Raw genomic sequence first — 19,675 nt, forward strand, 5'->3', positions numbered from 1 at the left:
TAAAACTAAACTGAACAAAAAATGAGCAGGGAATTAAAATGGCCCACTAGAAAATACAGAACACAAAAAAATAAATAATAATGGAGGAATTGAGGAACAAATAAAACACAAATAACAAAATGGCATAAACAGGTTCTTCTTCATCAGTAACTACAGGCCCAGTGCACGAATTTGTGCACAGGTGGGGTCCCTTGACCTGGCCGGCAATTGGGGCCCTCTTGCCCAGTCCCCATCAGCTAGACCCCAGCAGCAAGCTAACCTACTGGTCAGAACGTCTTCCCCTTTGTGGTCAGTGTGCATCATAGCAACTGGTCAGACACTTAGAATATTACACTTTTATTATATAGGATTATCTTACATGTAAATGGATTAATCTGTGTCCAACTAAAAGGCAGATTTTGGCAGAGTGGACAAAACAATCATCCAATTATATGCTATCTATAGGACACTCACTTTACATCTAAAGACATTAATTGGTTGAAAGTCAACTACCGGGAAAATTTTTTTTTTTAAATATATTTTATTGATTTTTTACAGAGAGGAAGGGAGAGAGATAGTTAGAAACATCGATGAGAGAGAAACATTGATCAGCTGCCTCCTGCACATCTCCTACTGGGGATATGCCTGCAACCAAGGTACATGCCCTTGACCGGAATCAAACTTGGGACCTTTCAGTCCGCAGACCGACGCTCTATCCACTGAGCCAAACTGGTTTTGGCAACTGCTGGGAAAAATTATTCCATGAAAACAGCAGATAAAAGAGAGATTGTGTAGCTATATTAAGTTCAGGCAAAATAGATGTTTAGACAAAAATTTCTATAAGACACAAAGAAAGATATTAATAATAAAAAGACAACTTCATCAAGAAGATATAACAGAGACATATATGTACCTAACAACAGAGCTCAAAAATATATAAATTCAAAATTGACAGAATTGAAGGGAGAAATAAAGACTATAGTAATAGTTGCAGACTTCAACATACCACATTGAATAATAGGCAGAAACTAGTTAGAAGACCAACAAGGGAACAGAGGACTTCGCTAATCCTATACACTAATTGGACCTAATCCTATCTAATAATAGACAAACATGGTAATTAACTGTACCTCTGACACGCTTCCCATTGACTAATCAGGGCGATATGCAAATTAACTGCCAATCAAGATGGCGGCTGGCAGCCAGGCAGCTGAAGCAAACAGGAGGCTTGCTTGCTCCAGTGATGGAGGAAGCCAAGGTTCCCTGCCTGCCGCTGCTGGGCTCTGAGCTTGCACTCTAAGAAACAATGTTGAAATTATAGACGCTAAACAAACCCCATGCTTTCAGCCAGCCAGCCGAGCTGGAGTTGCAACAGAGTTTCGATTATAGGAGCCAAACAAACCAGATACCTGCTTTCAGCAGCCGAGGCCTCAGAGCTGGAGCCAAGCCTCAGAGCTAAAGCCAGCTCTCAGTTCCAGTGACAGCCATAGAAGGTAAATAAATCCCAGAATAAAAAGAAAAAAGAAAAAAAGGAGGGGTTGGGAGCTTCAGTCACCCGCCAGCCTGAAAACGGCCCTCAGCCCCTCACCCAGACTGGCCAGGCACCCCAGTGGGGATCCCCACCCTGAAGGGGGTGTGACCAGCTGCAAACAGCCATCATCCTCTCATCCAGGCTGGCCAGGCACCCAAGCGGGACCCCCACCCTGATCCAGGACACCCTTCAGGGCAAACCAGCCGGCCCCCACCCAGGCACCAGGCCTCTATTCTATATAGTAAAAGGGTAATATGCCTCCAGCACTGGGATCAGCAGAGCTGTGAGGCCTCCTGGCACCGGGATCAGTGGAGCCGCGAGGCCTCCTGGCACAGGGATCAGCGAAGCCTCCCAGCCCCGGGATCAGAGGAGCAGCGAGGCTTCACTGGCCCTGTGTCAAGCAGAGCCGCAAGGCCTCGCAGCACTGGGATCAGCGGAGCTGCGAGGCCTCCTGGCCCCTGGAGCAGCATGACAGGGGGCAGTGCCCAAACCCCCTGATCGCACTGCGGCTCTGTGTGTGACAGGGGGCGGGGCCACAACCTCCCGATCTGCCCTCTGTTTGTGACAGGGTGCGGCGCCCCAACCACCCCATGGGCCCTGCTCTGTGTGTGACGGGGTGGAGCCGCAACCTCCCCATCGGCCCTGCCCTGAGTGTGACGGGGGGGTGTGCCCCAACCCCCTGATCAGCCCTGCTTTGTGGGTGACAGCGGGCGGTGCCCCAACCCCCTGATCCACCCTGCTCTGTGTGTGACAGGGGGCGGTGCCCCAACACCCTGATGGGCCCTGCTCTGTGTGTGACAGGGTGGAGCCACAACCTCCCCATCGGCCCTACTCTGTGCGTGACAGGGGGGAGCTCCCTAACCCCCTGATTGGCCCTGCTCTGTGTGTGACAGGGTACGGAGCCCCAACCCCCCTGATCGGCCCTGCTCTGTGTGTGACAGGGTAAGGAGCCCCAATCCCCCTGATGGGCCCTGCTCTGTGCGTGACAGGGGGCAGCACCCCAACCCCCTGATTGGCCCTGCTCTGTGCATGACAGGGGGTGGTGCCACAACCTCCCCATCGACCCTGCCTTGAGTGTGAGAGGGGCGGCACCCCAACCCCCCAATCGGCCCTATCCTGAGTGTGACTGGGGGTGGCATTGCAACCTCCCGATCCGCCCTGCTCTGTGCATGACAGGGGGCGGCACCCCAACTCCCCAATTGGCCCTGCTCTGAGCCCGACCAGGGGCTGCACCTAGGGATTGGGCCTGCCCTCTGCCACCTGAGAGCGGGCCTAAGCCAGCAGGTCGTTATCTCCCGAGGGGTCCCCCAGACTGTGAGAGGGCACAAGTGGGGCTGAGGGGCACCCCCCCCCCCGACCAGTGCACAAATTTTTGTGCATTGGGCCTCTAGTCCTATATAATAAAAGGCTAATATGCAAATCAACCGAATGGCAGAATGACCACTCACTATGACATGCACTGACCACCAGGGGCAGACGCTCAACACAGGAGCTGCCCCCTGGTGGTCAGTGCACTCCCACAGGAGGGGAGAGCAGCTCAGCCAGAAGCCAGGCTCATGGGTAGCGAGTACAGCAGTGGTGGCAGGAGCCTCTCCTGCCTCTGCGGCCGTCGGGCATCCCCGAAGGCTCCCAGACTGCAAGAGGGTGCAGGCTGGGCTGAGGGACACCCCCACCCCAGTGCACGAATTTCATGCACTGGGCCTCTAGTAGACATATAAAACAATCCATCCAACAACAGAATACATATTCATCTCAAGTGTATATGGAACATTCTTCAGAAGAGACCATATGTTAGGACACAAAACAAGTCTGAATAAATAATAACAAAGAAATCATACAACGTATCTTATCTGACCATAGTAGAATCTTATTACAGATGAATAACAAAAGGATATATAATTGGAAAACTTAATATTGTTAAGATGACAATACCCAATCACATCGATCTACAGATTCAATGTAATCACTATCGGAATTCCAACAGTTTTTTGTTTGTTTGTTTGTTTTTGCAAAAATGGACAAGCTGATCCTAAAATTCATATGAAATTGCAAGGGATCCTTAACAGACAAAACAGTTTTGAAAAAGAAGAAAGAGACACTCATGCTTCCTGATATCAAAACTTACTTTACATTACAAAGAAATGGTAATGAAGACAGGAGGTACTAGCACAAGGCCAAACATATAGATCAATGGAATAGAATTGAGTGTACAAAAACTCATACGACTATGGTCAAATAATTTTTGACAAGGGTGCAAAAAACCGTAATGAGGAAAAGAATAGTCTATTCTTCAAAAGTTTTGGGGCAACTTTTGCAAAACAGTGGAGTTGACACTTCCTCCAAACCATATAAAAATTAACTTTGGCCAAGTGGCTTAGGTGGTTGAAGCATCATGCCATCTATATATATAAAAGGTTAATATGCAAAGTGTCCCCTCGGGAGTTCGACTGGGAGTTTGATCGTTCGCTATGATGTGCACTGACCACCAGGGGATGGTGTGGAACAAAGGAAGGCCCTGGACGGCAGCTGGCAGCCAGGAAAGGAAAGCCCTGGCTGAGAGCCGGCAGTCGGGAAAGGAAGGCTCCAATCAGCCCTGATCACCAGCCAGGCCTAGGGACCCTACCCATGCACAAACTTCATGCACTGGGCCTCCTAGTATACATAAAATCTTCTAAAACTGAATCAAAAGAAACAGAAAATCTGAGCAGACTGATTACAGCTAATGAGATCAAAGGAATAATAAAAATACTTCCAACAAACGAAAGTCCTGGATCCTTTGTGCACTTGCTGGGACTGCAAACTGATGCAGCCCCTATGGAAAATAGTATGGAGAATCCTCAAAAATCTAAAAATAGATATACCATACAACCCAGCAATTCCATTTCTGGGTATTTACCCAAAGAAACCAAAAACACTAATTTGAAAAGATACATGCATCCCTATGCCCATTGCAGCATTATTTACAATAGCCATAATATATATGGAAGCAACCTAGGTGTCCATCAACAGAAGAATGGGTAACAAAAATGAGGTACATATATACAATGGAATATTACGCAGCAATAAAAAAGAATAAAATCTTGCCATTTGTGACAACATGGATGACTCTAGAGCAGTGATGGCGAACCTTCTGAGCTCGGCATGTCAGCATTTTGAAAAACCCTAACTTAACTCTGATGCCATGTCACATATAGAAATTTTTTGAAATTTGCAACCATAGTAAAACAAAGACTTATATTTTTGATATTTATTTTATACTAGAGGCCCGGTGCACAAAAATTTGTGCACTCGGGGGAAAGGGGGGGTCCCTCAGCCTGGCCTGTGCCCTCTCGCAGTCTGGGACCCCTCGGGAGATAACGACCTGCTGGCTTAGGCCTGCTCCCGGGTGGCAGAGGGCAGGCCCAATCCCTAGGTGCAGCCCCTGGTCGGGCTCAGAGCAGGGCTGATTGGGGAGTTGGGGCACCGCCCCGTCATGCACAGAGCAGGGCGGATCAGGAGGTTGCAATGCCACCCTCAGTCACGCTCAGGGTAAGGCCGATAGGGGGTTGGGGCACCGCCCCGTCACACTCAAGGCAGGGTCGATGGGGAGGTTGCGGCGTCACCCCGTCATGCACAGAGCAGGGCCAATCCGGGGGTTGGGGCGCTGCCCCCTGTCACGCACAGAGTAGGACCCATTGGGGGGTTGGGGCTCCTTACCCTGTCACGCACAGAGCAGGGCCCATCAGGGGGGTTGGGGAGCTCCCCCGTCACGCACAGAGCAGGGTTGATCAGGGGGTTGGGGAGCTCCCCCCTGTCATGCACAGAGCAGGGCCGATAGGGGAGTTGGGGCACCGCCTGCTGTCACCCACAGAGCAGGGCCGATCAGGGGGTTGGGGCACCGCCACTGTCACACTCAGGGCAGGGCCGATGGGGCGGTTATGGCTCTACCCCAGCCGTGGGCAAACTACGGCCTGCGGGCTGTATCCGGCCCGTTTGAAATGAATAAAACTAAAAAAAAAAAGACCGTACCCTTTCATGTAATGATGTTTACTTCGAATTTATATTAGTTCACACAAACACTCTATCCATGCTTTTGTTCCAGCCCTCCGGTCCAGTTTAAGAACCCATTGTGGCCCTCGAATCAAAAAGTTTGCCCACCCCTGCTCTACCCTGTCACACACAGAGCAAGGCCCGGGGCGTGGGGGGGTGGTTGGGGCACCGCACCCTGTCACACACAGAGCCGCAGGGCGATCAGGGGTTTGTGGAGCTCCCCCGTATCAGGCACAGAGGAGGGCTGATCAGGAGTTTGGGGCGCCTTCCCCTGTCACAGAGCAGGGCGGAGAGGGAGGTTGTGGCCCCGCCCCCTGTCACACACAGAGCTGCAGGGCGATCAGGGGGTTTGGGCGCTACCCCCTGTCACACTGATCCCAGTGCCAGGAGGCCTCGCGGCTCCGCTGATCCCGATGCTGGGAGGCCTCGCGGCTCCGCTGATCCCAGTGCTGGGAGGCATATTACCCTTTTATTATATAGGATAGAGGCCTGGTGCATGGTGGGGCTGGCTGGTTTGTCCTGAAGGGTGTCCTGGATCAGGGTGGGGGTCCCTACTTGGGTGCCTGGCCAGCCTGGGTGAGGGGATGATGGCTGTTTGCAGCTGGTCACACACCCTTCAGGGTAGGGGTCTCCATGGGGGTGCCTGGCCAGTCTGGGTGAGGGGCTGAGGGCTGAAGCTCCCAACTGCTCCTTTTTTTCTTTTTCTTTTTATTCTGGGCCAGCTTTAGCTCTGGTTCCAGCTCTCAGGCCTCTGCTGCTGAAAGCAGGTATCTGGTTTGTTTGGGTTCTATAATCGAAACAATGTATAACTCCAGCTCTGAGATCCCGGCTCGCTGAAAGCAGGTTTCTGGGGTTTTGTTTAGCTTCTATATTTGTTACAATGTTTCAAACTGCAGGCTCAGAGGCCGGCAAGGCAGGCGGGAACGTTGGTTTCCTCTGTCACTGAAACAAGCAAGCCTCATGTTAGTTTCAAGCTGCCTGGCTGCCGGCGCCATCTTGGCTGGCAGTTAATTTGCATATCGCCCTGATTAGACAATGGGAAGGGTAGCGGTCGTACGCTAATTACCATGTTTCTCTTTTATTAGATAGGATATTTAAATGCCATTTAACAAAGAAAAATCAACCAAAAAAATGAGTTCGCGTGTCACCTCTGACACACGTGTCATAGGTTCGCCATCACTACTCTAAGAGGGTATTATGCTATATGAAATAAGTCAGGTAGAGAAAGGCAAACACTGTATGGTTACACTTATACATGGAATCTCAAAAACAAAGGAACAAACAAAACAAAAACAGACTCATAGAAACATAGACCAAAGGGATGGTTGCCAGAAGGGAGGGGGTTGGGAGGATGGATGAAAAAGGAATATAGCCAATAATATTGTGATAGGTTTGTATGGTGACAGATTATTACTAGAATTAGTGGGGTGATCACATTGTAAGGTATAGAAATATCAAATCATTATACTGTACCCTGAAACTCATATAACCAATATAATATTACATACCAGCTGTACTAAAATTTAAAAAATTAAATTAAAAAAAGAAAATGGAAAGACACCACAGAATGGGAGAAATTATTTGCAAATCATATTCTGAATAAGGGTATAGTATTCAAGATATATAATGAACTTTTACAACCCAAGAACAAAAAGATAACCAAATTTAAAAGGACCTGAATAAACATTTCTTCAAAGAAGATATACAAATAGTTAACAAGGAAAGGGAAAAATGTTCAAGGTCATCAAGATGAAATGCAAATCAAAACAAGATGCCACTTCATACCCATACGAATGGCTATCATAAAAAAACAAAAACAAATGTTGGGGAAGATGTGGAGAAATCTGAACTCATATGTTGGTACAGATGCTGGGGAAACAGTTTGGCTGTTTCTTAATAAGCTAAATATAGTAATACTACAGGCCTGTTGCACGAAAAGATTCGTGCAATAGGCCTTCCCTTCTCCTGGCTGCCAGCACCAGTTTTCCTCCAGCACCCGGCACCCAGGCCTTCGCTCCAGGGGAGCCGCCTTCAGTCTTCACTGCTCCGGCAGGAGCCACCTTCAGTCTTTGCTCTGCCGCTTCGCGCCTATGTATGCAAATTAACCGCCATCTTTGTTGGCGGTTAATTTGCATATCTTGCTGATTAGCCAATGGGAGGCATAGCGAAGGTATGGTTATTACCATGTTTGTCTATTATTAGATAGGATGTGACCCAGCATTCCATTCCTAGATATATACCCAAGAGACATGAAAACATAGGTTTAAATAAAAACTTGTATATAAAAATGCATAGCAGTATTATTTATAATAACCTGTTATGTGGCAACAACCCAAATGTTTAGCAACCATTGAATGGGTAAACAAAAAATTGTATACCCACAAAATGAAATATTATTCAGTCATACAAAGGCATAAATGAGATACATACTATAACACAGCCAAACCTTTATACATTATACTGCCTGAAAGAAGCCAGACACAAAGATCACATATTTCATGAGCTGATGATATAAAATGTTCTAAAATAGGCGAATTCATAGAGACAGAAAGCAAATTAGTGGTTGCCAGCAGTTGGGAGTGGGGAATGTAATGAGTATTGGCACTTAATGGGTGTGAGTTTCTTTTAGTGGTGAAGACAATTAGTGCTGATGGTTGCACAACACTGTGAATACATCAAAGCCACTGAATTGTATATTTTAAAATGGTTATGATAGTAAATTTTATGTTATATGAATGGTGCCTCAATTTAAAAAAAAAGGAAAGACTTGTTGCTTGAGTTAAGAAATAAGTGCAGGAATGGTGTCAGGCTTACCAAGCGATGCCAGGTTCCTGCAGTTCTCCAGCATCACATCTTTGTACAGTGTTTTTTGAGAAGGTTCCAGCAATGCCCACTCCTCTTGGGTAAACTCTACGGCCACATCCTTGAAGGTCACCATGTCCTAAAGTCATCGAAAACATTATGGCTTAGCCAAGGACCACTGACGTTATACAGGAAAAGGGCCAAGATGGCAAGAGTGGGGACCGGCAATTCAAAGCAGAAGGTGTATTTTGTATCTCAGAGTTCTGGGCTCTACTCTAATTTGCTTTTGGACTCAGCCCTCACACTCAAAGGTTGAACACAGGCCTGAGACATTGCAGAAATCAGAAATATTTGGTAAACGTATGAATGATTTCTAATGGCCACCATCAATTGCTTGAGTTTAGGAAACGGTCCTGTCTTTCCTTAATGTCCCCTTAGAAACTATCAGCAGAACATGAGAGAGTGACCCTGCAGGAAACTTTGCAATGGAGTAAATACTGACATATACTGACTTTGTTTGAGCAGTCTCTCACCCTCCATTAGATGCTCAGAGATCCTGGATGCCTGAAGATCTGGTTTGGCTGTGAGGCTCCAGGTCATTGAAAGATAGTAAGTTCAACTTTGGCCAAAAAATAATGATATGGAAAAAGAAACATATGACTCACCGGCAACCAGCTTGTCAGGAAGCCATTAACAAACCCTTCCTCCTCTGTGCATCCTTTTTGAGCGGGTGCTGGGTACAGGGACGACTGAACTGGAGAAGTAGAAATGAGTCATAAATAAGTCACAAGAATCCAGGTGTATCTATACTCTAACCCTCACAAACTCACCTCCTACCTGTGAATCAACACACACACACACACACACACACACACACACCCTTTCATTAAAAAACCAGAGCAGAGCCCTGTCTTACCAGGGCCAGAAAACAGCTCAAGAGTCGTACTGCACTTGAGAAGAGATTATTCACGTTTCACAGAATTTGAAAATCCAAGGGACATCACTGTCATTTAATCAGGTTTATAAAAAGAATTAGAGATAAAATTCAAAAGCTCCTGCACATTTACCACACAGATAACATCTCCACAGTCACACAAACTATTGAAATCCCAAATACCCAAAACCTAATTAGGTACCAGTGACCTCCGAGCTCCACTCCTGCCTCACCTGCTCAGCCCCTCCCCGACCTCCTCGGCGGTACAGGAGCCTTTAACACCTGGCCTCTGAGAGCTGCTGGGACCCCACAACTTACCAGAGGTGGGGAATAGAACCATGACAAGATCCTATGATTCAGCCAGTAAATTTTCCTAAACAACAGAGCAATGGGAAAACCAGGAAGCTTCTCTTCTTACTCCCACAATGCCGTCTGGAATAAATAAGATAATATGAAAAAGTCATAGCTTTTCTCTTTCTCTAGGTTACTGAGGACAAATCTATCTTAGCCGCCCATCATGTTCTCCTTCAAAATGCAATGTCTGCTATTGGGCCTTTATTTTGCCTAGCAGTTGATAAACCCAGGGCTGTGTGATGGCAAAACTTGTCTTCTGTCCACCATGGTAAGACCAGTACATTACTGCCCCACCCCATTTTATTATTTACTTATTTTAATCCTCACCCGAGGCAATATTTTTTTAAAAAAATTTTATTTCAGAGAGAGAGGGAAAGAGAGAAAGAGAGGAACATGGATGTGAGACAAACATTGATCGGTTGCCTTCCATATGCGTTCTGACTAGGGATTGAACCCAAAACCTAGGTATGTGCTCTGACCAAGAATCGAACCCGTGACCCTCCAGTGCACGGGACAACTCTCCAACCAACTGAGCCACACCAGCCAGGGGCTGCTCCACCTCCTTTTAAATTCTCAGATTCACTCAGTCTCATCCATGTGGTTGTCACAATCACATTCCCACCTTCAAACCCTATTCACTTGAGACTTGGGCACCTGACTTCCATTATTCTTTCAGCTCCAGTCCCATTTCACTCAGATAATCTCAGACTCACTGTGTTATGAGTTTGCTTTACTCCACCTTTGCCACACATTTCTATGGGCACCACCCTGGGCTTGCTCATCACCTGACACTGCTTCACTATCCAGAACAATAGTTCAGAAATTTCCCTCTTTCTGAACACAACCTCCCCAATTTTCACTTTGTTCACTCATTTTTTCCTTTCACTACATGTGTCTTCTACTACATAAAGAACTCAGTCCACCTACTGTCCTACCTTCTTGCTACCCTTGGTCACCTTCTCTCATTTCATGCTTACCCAGCCTGGATTACAATGTCCCTCATTTCCACAAATTTCCTTATCCCTAACCCCCACCTTCACAGTGCTCCGGCAGAACTCTGACCACATGATTCCAATCATCTGCCTGCTCTGTGACAGCACTTGGGCAGACCAGCCTGCAGGAGAACTGAGCTATTGTCACCTTTAGACAAACATGATCACCAACATGAAAAGAGCCCTCAACCCTGCAGGACAATCCTGTAAGTCAATGGAGCTTCCTACTAATCAAACCTTTCTAATCTCTTTAAATCTCTCCTTTTCCCTCTATGGCAATCAGCTTCCTATATAGCCTTAATGATTCAAGCCTCCTGATAGTCACGCCTGCATTCAACTAGGGCTGAGCTGTGTGACTAATAAAATACTGTGGAGGTGACTTCTAAGTCTGCGTCCTAAAAGGCACAGCAGTTTCCACCTTGGTCTCTTGCACTGCTTGCTCTAGGGCAGCGGTTCTCAACCTGTGGGCCGCGACCCCTTTGGCGGTCGAACGACCCTTTCACAGGGGTCGCCTAAGACCATCCTGCATATCAGATATTTACATTACAATTCATAACAGGAGCAACATTACAGTTATGAAGTAGCAACGAAAATAATTTTAAGGTTGGGTGACAACATGAGGAACTGTATTTAAAGGGCCAGAAGGTTGAAAACTACTGCTCAAGGGGTAGCCATGCTGCAAGGACACGCACGTGGTCCTGTGGTGAGAGATACTTGGAGAGGAACTGAGGCCTCTCTCCAACAGCCAGCACAAATGCCAGCATGTGCGTGAACCACCTTGAAAGCGAATCCTTCAGCTCCCGTCAAGCCTTCAGATGACTGCAGTTTCAGCTGATACCTGGCTAAGAAATCATGAAAGAGGGGGTCGGGGGGCAATGGGGGGGATAAGGACACATATGTAATACATTAATCAATAAAGAAAAAAAATAGAGCATTAAAAAAAAAAAGAATTCTTCAGAAAAAAAGAAAAAGAAATCACCGAAGTCCCTGAGCCAGAACCTTGAACCTAAGATGAATTCCTGAACTACAAAAACTGTGAGACAGGAAATGACTACTATTATTTTAAGTGACTAAGCTTAGCAGCAACAGGTAAGGAATATACCCTGACCTTCAGCAGATGGCCCCACATCCTACTTCTCAAAGTGATCATCATGAGAGGATGCTACCTTCCTGATGTCAAAATGACAATCTGAACGTCGTTTCCTGCCGCTCTTCTGTTAGAAACCAGGAGCTGTCTCCCCTTCTTTACAAGGCCAGAGTCTACAGCTTTGTTGTGTCCCATCTCACCTGCCCTTAGGAGCTGTACACTATTGATGACTTCTTGTTTACCCTTCCCTCCAAGCTCTCCCACTCTACTAGACTCTCACCATTAAATCGAATGCAGTATTTAGTAATGAAATACGTCTAATAGCAGTTTTCTTTCCAGTTACTGCCCCATCTCTGCCTCTCAGTGTTTTCACTCTGTCTCATTTCCTCATGTCCCACTCACTCCTCAACACAGTATAATTTGTTTCTACCACTACCAATCCAAGTGGTAGAACCACCAATAATCTTATTCACAGAGATGTGGACTGCAACTACACTGACACCAGTTCTATCAGTCAGATCAACAAAGACATGGCGGGCCACTTCTTCTATGGGCAAGGCTGTATGGAAATGCACTCTCATACATTGCTGGGGTACAACTCCTATGGAAGGAATTTGTCAATGTCAAGCAAAAGCAAAAACATTTACTCTTTCACTGTCAATGGAACTTCTAGGGATCTATTGCAACAGTAACACACATTCTAAAAGACCTGGGTGAGTTTAGTGTAAACCCTGACATTTTTTCCTTTTTTTGTAATGCAAATGCCTGACTTAAGCTTTGATTCCAAGACAACATCCGTTTCAAAGAGGCATCCAGTACAAATACAGCTGTCTCTAAAAAACACATCTGGCAATCGCAGGACTACATAAAGAGGCCAGCTGCCTCTGATACAGAGGCTCTTTATTTTAGAGATCTTGATTGATTTTAATTACTGACCATTTGGACTACCTGTTTGTTTCCTCTTCCTGCACTTCAAATTCTTGTTCTTATGTTTTAAATTCACCAATAAAGAGTGAACCCATGAACCTTAGGCCCCCACCCTACATCCCAATAAAAGCAGAACCCTAGGCCCATGAACTCTCTCTACCTATGACATTCCTGTGTGGGCTAAGGTGTGCTTTCTAGGTCATGTAAGTCGTTAACCTGTATCTTTTCAGTTTCCTCATAGTTATTGGTGAAGGGCAATCATAATCAGAACCACAAGGGCTGGTCTAGAACTTCTAGGAATCTATTTCAACATTGGTTATTAATAGGCACAGATCAGCGAGATCAGCACAGAACAGCGAGAGTATTCACTGTGGCCTTATTATACCGTAATATCAAAGGATTGGAAACAACACAAATGACCATCAATAGGGAATCAGTTCAATAAACTATGGGATACCCACATCATGAAGAAACATGCAGCCAAAAAAAGAAAAAGACAATTTCTATGTATTGATAAATTCTTATCTTCAATAAATTTAAGTGAAAAAAAAAATCAAAATACCAAGCAGCATATATAGAATGTAGTAACAGAATAAAATATAATTCCATAAAACTAGCTTCTTGAGGTCTCTATGTGTATCCTCCCTGCAACTAAGAGATGAAAGCAATAAATGGTGTGAGTGTGTACAGAGAGGGGAACATAAGACACTAAGAGTGAGTGGGGCCAGGTGAAAAGGAGTTGTAGGGAGTCGATGACTCCTGGGCCTGTATGATAGACAGGCTAACACTCCTGCTCCAAAGATGTCCACTGCGCAGAACCTGTGAATGTGCTACCTTATAAGGCAAAGAATTTTACAGATGTGATCAAGGTCAAGATCTTGAGATGGGGAGAGGATCCTGAATTAGCCAGGTGGGCCCAATGTCATCACAAGGGTCCTTATAAAAGAGAAGCAGGAGGGTCCGGATCTGCAAAAGAGATGTGATGATGAAAACAGAGGTCGGAGAGAGAGACTGGAAGATGCTACACTGCTAGCTCTGAAGATGAAAAGAGAAGCATTAAGCCAAGGAAACAATGCAGGCAGCCTCTATATGAAGATCAAGGCACGGGAATGGATTCTCCCCAGAGACTCTTGAAGGAATGCAGTCCAGCCAACTCATTTAGGATTTCTGACCTCCAGAACCACAGGAAAATAAATTTGTAATGCATTAAGCCACAAAGTTTATGATAATTTTACAGCAGCTATAGGAAACTAATACAGCCTCTCAATCAAACCCTCCCTGAGCCTTGGTGTGAGTCCAGCAGACCCACACGACTGTGGCAGAATTTCCTTACCTGCTGCAGGTGGAGGATGGCTCTTTTCTCCCCACCAGGCACCCAATTTGTAGTTAGGAAGAGTCACAGTCACTGAGCTGAGGAGAAAGAGAAGAGGTAGGATCTGCTGGGGTCCAACCCCAGCAGGTCCAGGGGTCCCCAAAGGTGTGGACGGAGTCGGCGAAGAAGGAATGACACGGAGACAGCGTTCAGTTGATCAGCAGCCTAGCCAGGATCTCCAGCCAAGTTCTGTCTAGGATCTCCAGCCAAGTACTGTGTCTAGGTTCTCTAGCCATGTTCTCTTGCTAGGTTCTCCAGCCAGGTTCTGTGTCTAGGTTCTCCAGCCAAGTTCTGTCACCAGGTTCTCTAGCCAGGTTCTCCAGCCAGGTTCTATCCGGGTTCTCCTGCCATGTTCTGTTGCCAGGTTCTGTTGCCATGTTCTCTCGCCAGGTTCTGTGTCTGTGTTCTGTGTCCTGTTGTCTTGTTACATCTGTATTTATACCAGTTGATTCCAATCCTATCAATCTCTATTCTAAAGGTTAGGGCGTTTCTTATCTCCATTCCAGGGAGTAAAGATTATGTAGCTTAAGCATGATTGTTCGTAGTTAAAGTGATTACCCGCCTAGCACTTAGTTAAGGGGTTTTATTCCCTCCCTAACTTCAGGGAAAAATCCCTACCTGGGGAAACAACCTTTCTCGGAGAGGTGACCTTGGTTAAAACACATAGCGCCAAGAAGGTGAGCAAACATATTAAGAACAGTATGCCATATACACCAGGTCCCTTGAAACATATGCTGTGCAGATGTTTCTTCCCTGCAGCGACTGTGTCAAGCAGCAAGGATGGACTGGCTCCTGGCAAGGATCCACCCAGCTCACAGAGCCCCGAGAGGAGAGGACACTGGCAAGTTTCCTGGGACACTTTCAGACCCCAAGTACCCCTTCGAGGTCTTTTGGCAGTTGGAGTTCACGTGAGGGCAGAAGGGGACTCTGCTCAGGTTACAGATTCAGAGACTCCTATCTCCTCTTGGATATGCTGGTGCTGGGAAGGTCACAGAGAAAGGGCCTCTTCACACCAGTGTTGCCTAACAGAACTGTCAGTGACAGAAATGTTCTTTAATTCTGCTCTGTCCAGTGTGGCAGCCACTAGCCACAGGTGGCTACTGATCACTTGAAATATGGTCATTGGGACTGAGAAAATGAGTTTTTAGTTGTATTTTTCATTGGTTTAATTGAAATGGCGGCACGTGGCTAATGGCCACCGTGGTGGACAGAGGAGTCCTACATATACCCAGGCCTGACTTTCTTTCGGATGTGGAGGGGCGGACCTGTGAGTGGCAAAGTGGGGTGAAAACATGGACCTGGGAGAGGGTGATGCCTGCAGGTCTGCATGGACAGGAGCTAGGAGCATAGTAAATGCTCTGTGCTACCTGACAAATGCATGCATGAATGGAAGCATCATAATATTCTCTTAGTTCTAAACTCCAAGGTCTCTTTTTTTTCTACTTCTTTCCTCCTCCACAGCCATTATCCAGGCCTGGGGTACAACCATCTTAATCCTAAACTTCTTCCTTTCACCTTCTATCTTCCCTCTTAAGTCCTCATTCTTAATCCTGAAGTCCATTTTAACCGGCATGCAAAAACCAAGTGCTAACCACACATCCTCTTCAGCGTCTGCTCACTGGCTTTAGAACAGAGTCCAAAGCAATGCCTGACCTGGTCCTGCCTGCCAACTGTCCAGCCTGGCTCACACTCCTTCCCTAGGTTGTTGTCTTGGCTTCAGCCACCCCTGTCTCCCCAGTTTATGGAGAACCCCAGGCTCTCCTGCGTTTGGGGTTGTTTTCAGGCAGTTCTCTCTACCCAAAGTGCTCTCTTAAATGTACTCCCACACCTTCACGCTAGTCTAGTTCTATGACTAGCAAAATCCAGCCCCAATTTTAGCTCAAGCTAAATATCAGGCCTTCTCAAAATGACTTCCTTATTCCCTCAGGTTGAGTCCTCTGTGCCAAGCTCCCACATCACTTATGTAATTAATTGTTTAGAATGTAAATTCCATGGAGGCAAGACAAGGTCTGCTTGGTTCTCCAGGGTCCCTCTGCATCTGGCTCAGGGCCTCGCTCATGGAGATGATGAACCATCCTGGTTTGCCTATGACTGTCCTGATTTGAACACTAAATTTCCTATATCCTGGCAAATTCCTCATAGCCGAATAAATGAGGATGGCTGGTCCCCTAAATTGCACATTCAAAAGGATCTGTTGCATGACAAGCAAATATTACCCTCAAGAATGATATAGGAAAGCTAATGAAAAAGGCACACACACACACACACACACACACACAATTATTAAAGCCCAACAATTGAATATAAAATTACTTAAAATGCTTCTCTTCAATATGAATCACCAAACTGTTATTTCAGAAAAGTTTCAAGAAACAAAGTTAATTTCTATTAGAAGGCAAGTTGTGGAGGACAGTCTTTGGAAACTGGCACCCTACCCTTCAATCTGTAAGTTGTTGTTTAATATTCCTCCAAATGATTTTAAATCTCATTGAGAAAAAATTCCACTTGTTCAAAATACATTTGTTTGTTGGTCAACTTAAATTTCTGTTACTAATATAAAAAAGTTAAAAACTTTTTGTCTCCCTGATGCCCTCAAATCTTTGTGGAGGATTTATAGAGCTTTAGAAGTCAAACTCAACAGGACTGAGGAATGTTGCTAAATATTCCTGCTAGTCTTTAGTTGGATGACTTGTCATACTTCATATACATGTAAAAATTATATATTTATACTTATATATAAAATCCCAACATTTTTAGTATATAATGTGAGCAAATATATATCTCTGTACTCTTACACATTTTGTTATTTACATATTTAATGTGTATTTATTTTCAGGTAACTGTATTTATTGAATTATTTACATACATATAGCCACACACATCTTACTATCTTTCCCTTGAATATAATGCATCAAACGTAAGAAATTTTTCTTAAGATTCTCTCATTCTTGCCCTGGCTGGTTTGGCTCAGTAGATAAAGCCTCAGCCTGTGGACTGAAGGGTCCTGAGTTCGATTCCTGTCAGGAGCACATGCTGGGGTTGGGGGTTCGATTCCCAGTGGGGGGCAGCCGATCAATGATTCTCTCTCATCATTGATGTTCCTATCTCTCTCTCCCTCTCCCTTCCTTTCTGAAATCAATACAAATATATTTTAAAAAAAGATTCTCTCATTCTTGGTGGCTCTGTGTGTTTCCGATCTGAGCTCAAGAAAGCCCATTAGCAGTTTCTCTGCCCAGTGGAGGCAGGTGGAACCTGTTGTCACAAGTTCCACACAGCCCTCACCTGGTCACACAGGACTCTTAAATCAGTGAGGAAAGGTGAGCCTCAAACCTGGTTTCAACTCAAACCTGAGCTCTAGAGGTGCTTTTCTTGTCTGAGGAGGAGAAAAAAAAAAAAAAAAGCACAAAGATTGCCTTTGAGGCCTTTTACAGAGCATAATACAGTTACTGAATGGCAAAGCCATCCCATTCACGTTTCTTTTCTGAATTTACTGATGAACGTGTAATTGTTGGCTGTGACTGGATTTTCCTGAGCCCATCCAGCCAGCTGCTCCCCAAGCGGGGAAAGCAGGTTCGCGCTGTGTGCAATTGGCTCGCTCAGCTCATTTGGCTGCAGAGTTTTTGGCGACTCCAGTCACTTTAAACGTGGCTTGTCACTTGGGGGACGTATCCATGGCTCAGCTGACTTTTAAACAATTTCCACAGTTCGTTCAGAGCCCCAGAGGCTGCAAGGCCCTAGGGCAGGGTTTCCTAAGCTCAGCCCTACTGACGTTTGGGGCTGGATAATTCTTTGTTGCGAAGGCTGTGCATGGAGGTCGTGGAGCAGCATCCCCGGCCTCCGCCCTCCAGATGCCAATGGTACCCTACCCGCCCCGCCCCGCCCCGCGCCCTTGTAATAACCCGAACAAAGCCTCCGGACTAGGCTGAAAGTCCGCTGGGGGCCATCATCACACCCGGCGAGGGGGAAGGGGGTTGGGGTGGGTGGAAGCTCGGAAGGAGGGAAGCGGCGCGCAGAGCTGGGAGGTACCAGCAGCTCCCGGCAGACAACGGTCCCGGGCGGGACAGCGAGTCCCCTGGCCAGGACGGGGTGCCCTCAGCCCACGCCCCTCCCTGCAGCGCCCCGACCACCCGCAGCTCACCGCGTCCTCCCCGCGCACTGCGGCCAACCGTACCACGTGGACGCCGTCCCACCCAGAGAAGACGGAGCACACACCACGAAGCCAGTCGCCACGGCAGCCTCCGCGGCGCCTCCCCGCGCTCCTACTTCCGGTGTCGGGCTGGCGGCTTCACACGGGCTTCCGGTCACGGGCTGCCCACCGCGGAGAGCGAGAATCTTGGGGGCTCGGGGCAGAGGTGGTGATCCAGGCGAGCGGGAGCCGGGAGAGACCCATGGGCGGTGTGTGAGCAGAGACTAGTTTCTGGGGCCGGAACTAGGCTCAGGGAGACGCCAGACACAGAGGGCGTGGCTGTGGGCGAGGACCTGTTCAAGGGGTGGGGGCTGGTCAGGGGCCAGAGGGCGTGGCCTAGTGCGGTACCAGGACCAGGGGGCGTGGCCGCGGTGGTACCAGGGGCCAGGGGCGTGGCCGCGGGTGGTACCAGGGGGCGTGGCCGCGGTGGTACCAGGGGCCAGGGGCGTGGCTGTGGGTGGTACCAGGGGCCAGGGGCGTGACCGCAGGCGGCACCAGGGGGCGTGGCCGCGGGTGGTACCAGGGGCCAGGGGCGTGGCTGTGGGTGGTACCAGGGGCCAGGGGCGTGACCGCGGGCGGTACCAGGACCAGGGGGCGTGGCCGTGGGTGGAGGCCAGTTTGCCCGTGGGGCTGTGAAGGGGACCGGGATGCAGGTGGTACCAGGCGGAGAGGACTGGGTGATGGGTGGGGACCAGATTCCCGGTTAAGGCTGTGGGCGGGAACCAGACCTGAGGGTGAGGCTGGAGTAGAAGGGCAGGACGGTGGACAAGACCCATTCCAGGGGTGGGGGTGAGGCAGGGATGGGGCTGGAATAGGTGAGGAGGGCTGAACAGTGGGAAGAAAGCTCTAGGGGCGGGCCAAGGTGGGGCTTTTCCTGGATCCCTGGACTTTACAGTAAACCCTCGATTTTGGGAATCTCCATTTAAGGGACTTCAGATTTTTTTTAAAAAAAATTTATTTTATTGATGTTTTACAGAGACGAAGGGAGAGGAATAGAGAGTTAGTAACATCAATCAGCTGCCTCCTGCACACTCCCCAACTGGGCATGTGCCCGCAACCAAGGTACATGCCCTTGACCGGAATCGAACCTGGGACCCTTGAGTCCCCAGGCTGACGCTCTATCCATTGAGCCAAACCGGCCAGGGTGGGACTTCAGATTTAAGGGACAAAATTTCCAGTCCATATGTCATATGTGACAGAACCCTGTTAATTGTAAAATGCTTTTAACCAACATTGGCTTATAATTAACAGGTTTTGTTTTTTTGCTTTTTTGTTTTTTTTTGGTTATTCACTATTTTAAACAAATTTTGGTGAATAGGCCATATGTTGGGGAAAAAAACACTAGTTAAATTTTGCTGACATGATTAAATTATTACATATCTACGGCTCTAGTCTACGTATTAAATTCAAGTCACCGCTAATAAACAATGTTGGGCGAATGATTAGCACGTGACCACAGTGCATCACCTATGGTACCTGGTT

At 47.2% G+C, this 19,675-nt stretch overlaps 1 protein-coding gene across 1 annotated transcript in view; it reads right to left on the reverse strand.

The window, feature by feature from the left end:
• LOC308520209 (zinc finger protein 558-like) overlaps positions 1-18,428 on the reverse strand; it is a gene marked incomplete at its 3' end in the record, with an annotated part of 32,201 nt that extends 13,773 nt beyond the window's left edge. The window contains exons 1-5 of the mRNA XM_081092737.1: positions 18,179-18,428; positions 13,969-14,045; positions 9,594-9,707; positions 9,007-9,095; positions 8,354-8,480 (exon numbers count right to left, since the gene is read on the reverse strand). Coding sequence (XP_080948863.1) covers positions 8,354-8,480; positions 9,007-9,095; positions 9,594-9,615 — 238 coding nt within the window. The 5' untranslated portion in view covers positions 9,616-9,707; positions 13,969-14,045; positions 18,179-18,428. The remainder of the gene's footprint in view (positions 1-8,353; positions 8,481-9,006; positions 9,096-9,593; positions 9,708-13,968; positions 14,046-18,178) is intronic.
• Positions 18,429-19,675: the final 1,247 nt, after the last annotated feature.

Source organism: Myotis nattereri (assembly GCF_964212035.1).
Source record: "Myotis nattereri genome assembly, chromosome: 5".
In the NCBI taxonomy this organism is placed as follows: Eukaryota; Metazoa; Chordata; class Mammalia; order Chiroptera; family Vespertilionidae; genus Myotis; species Myotis nattereri.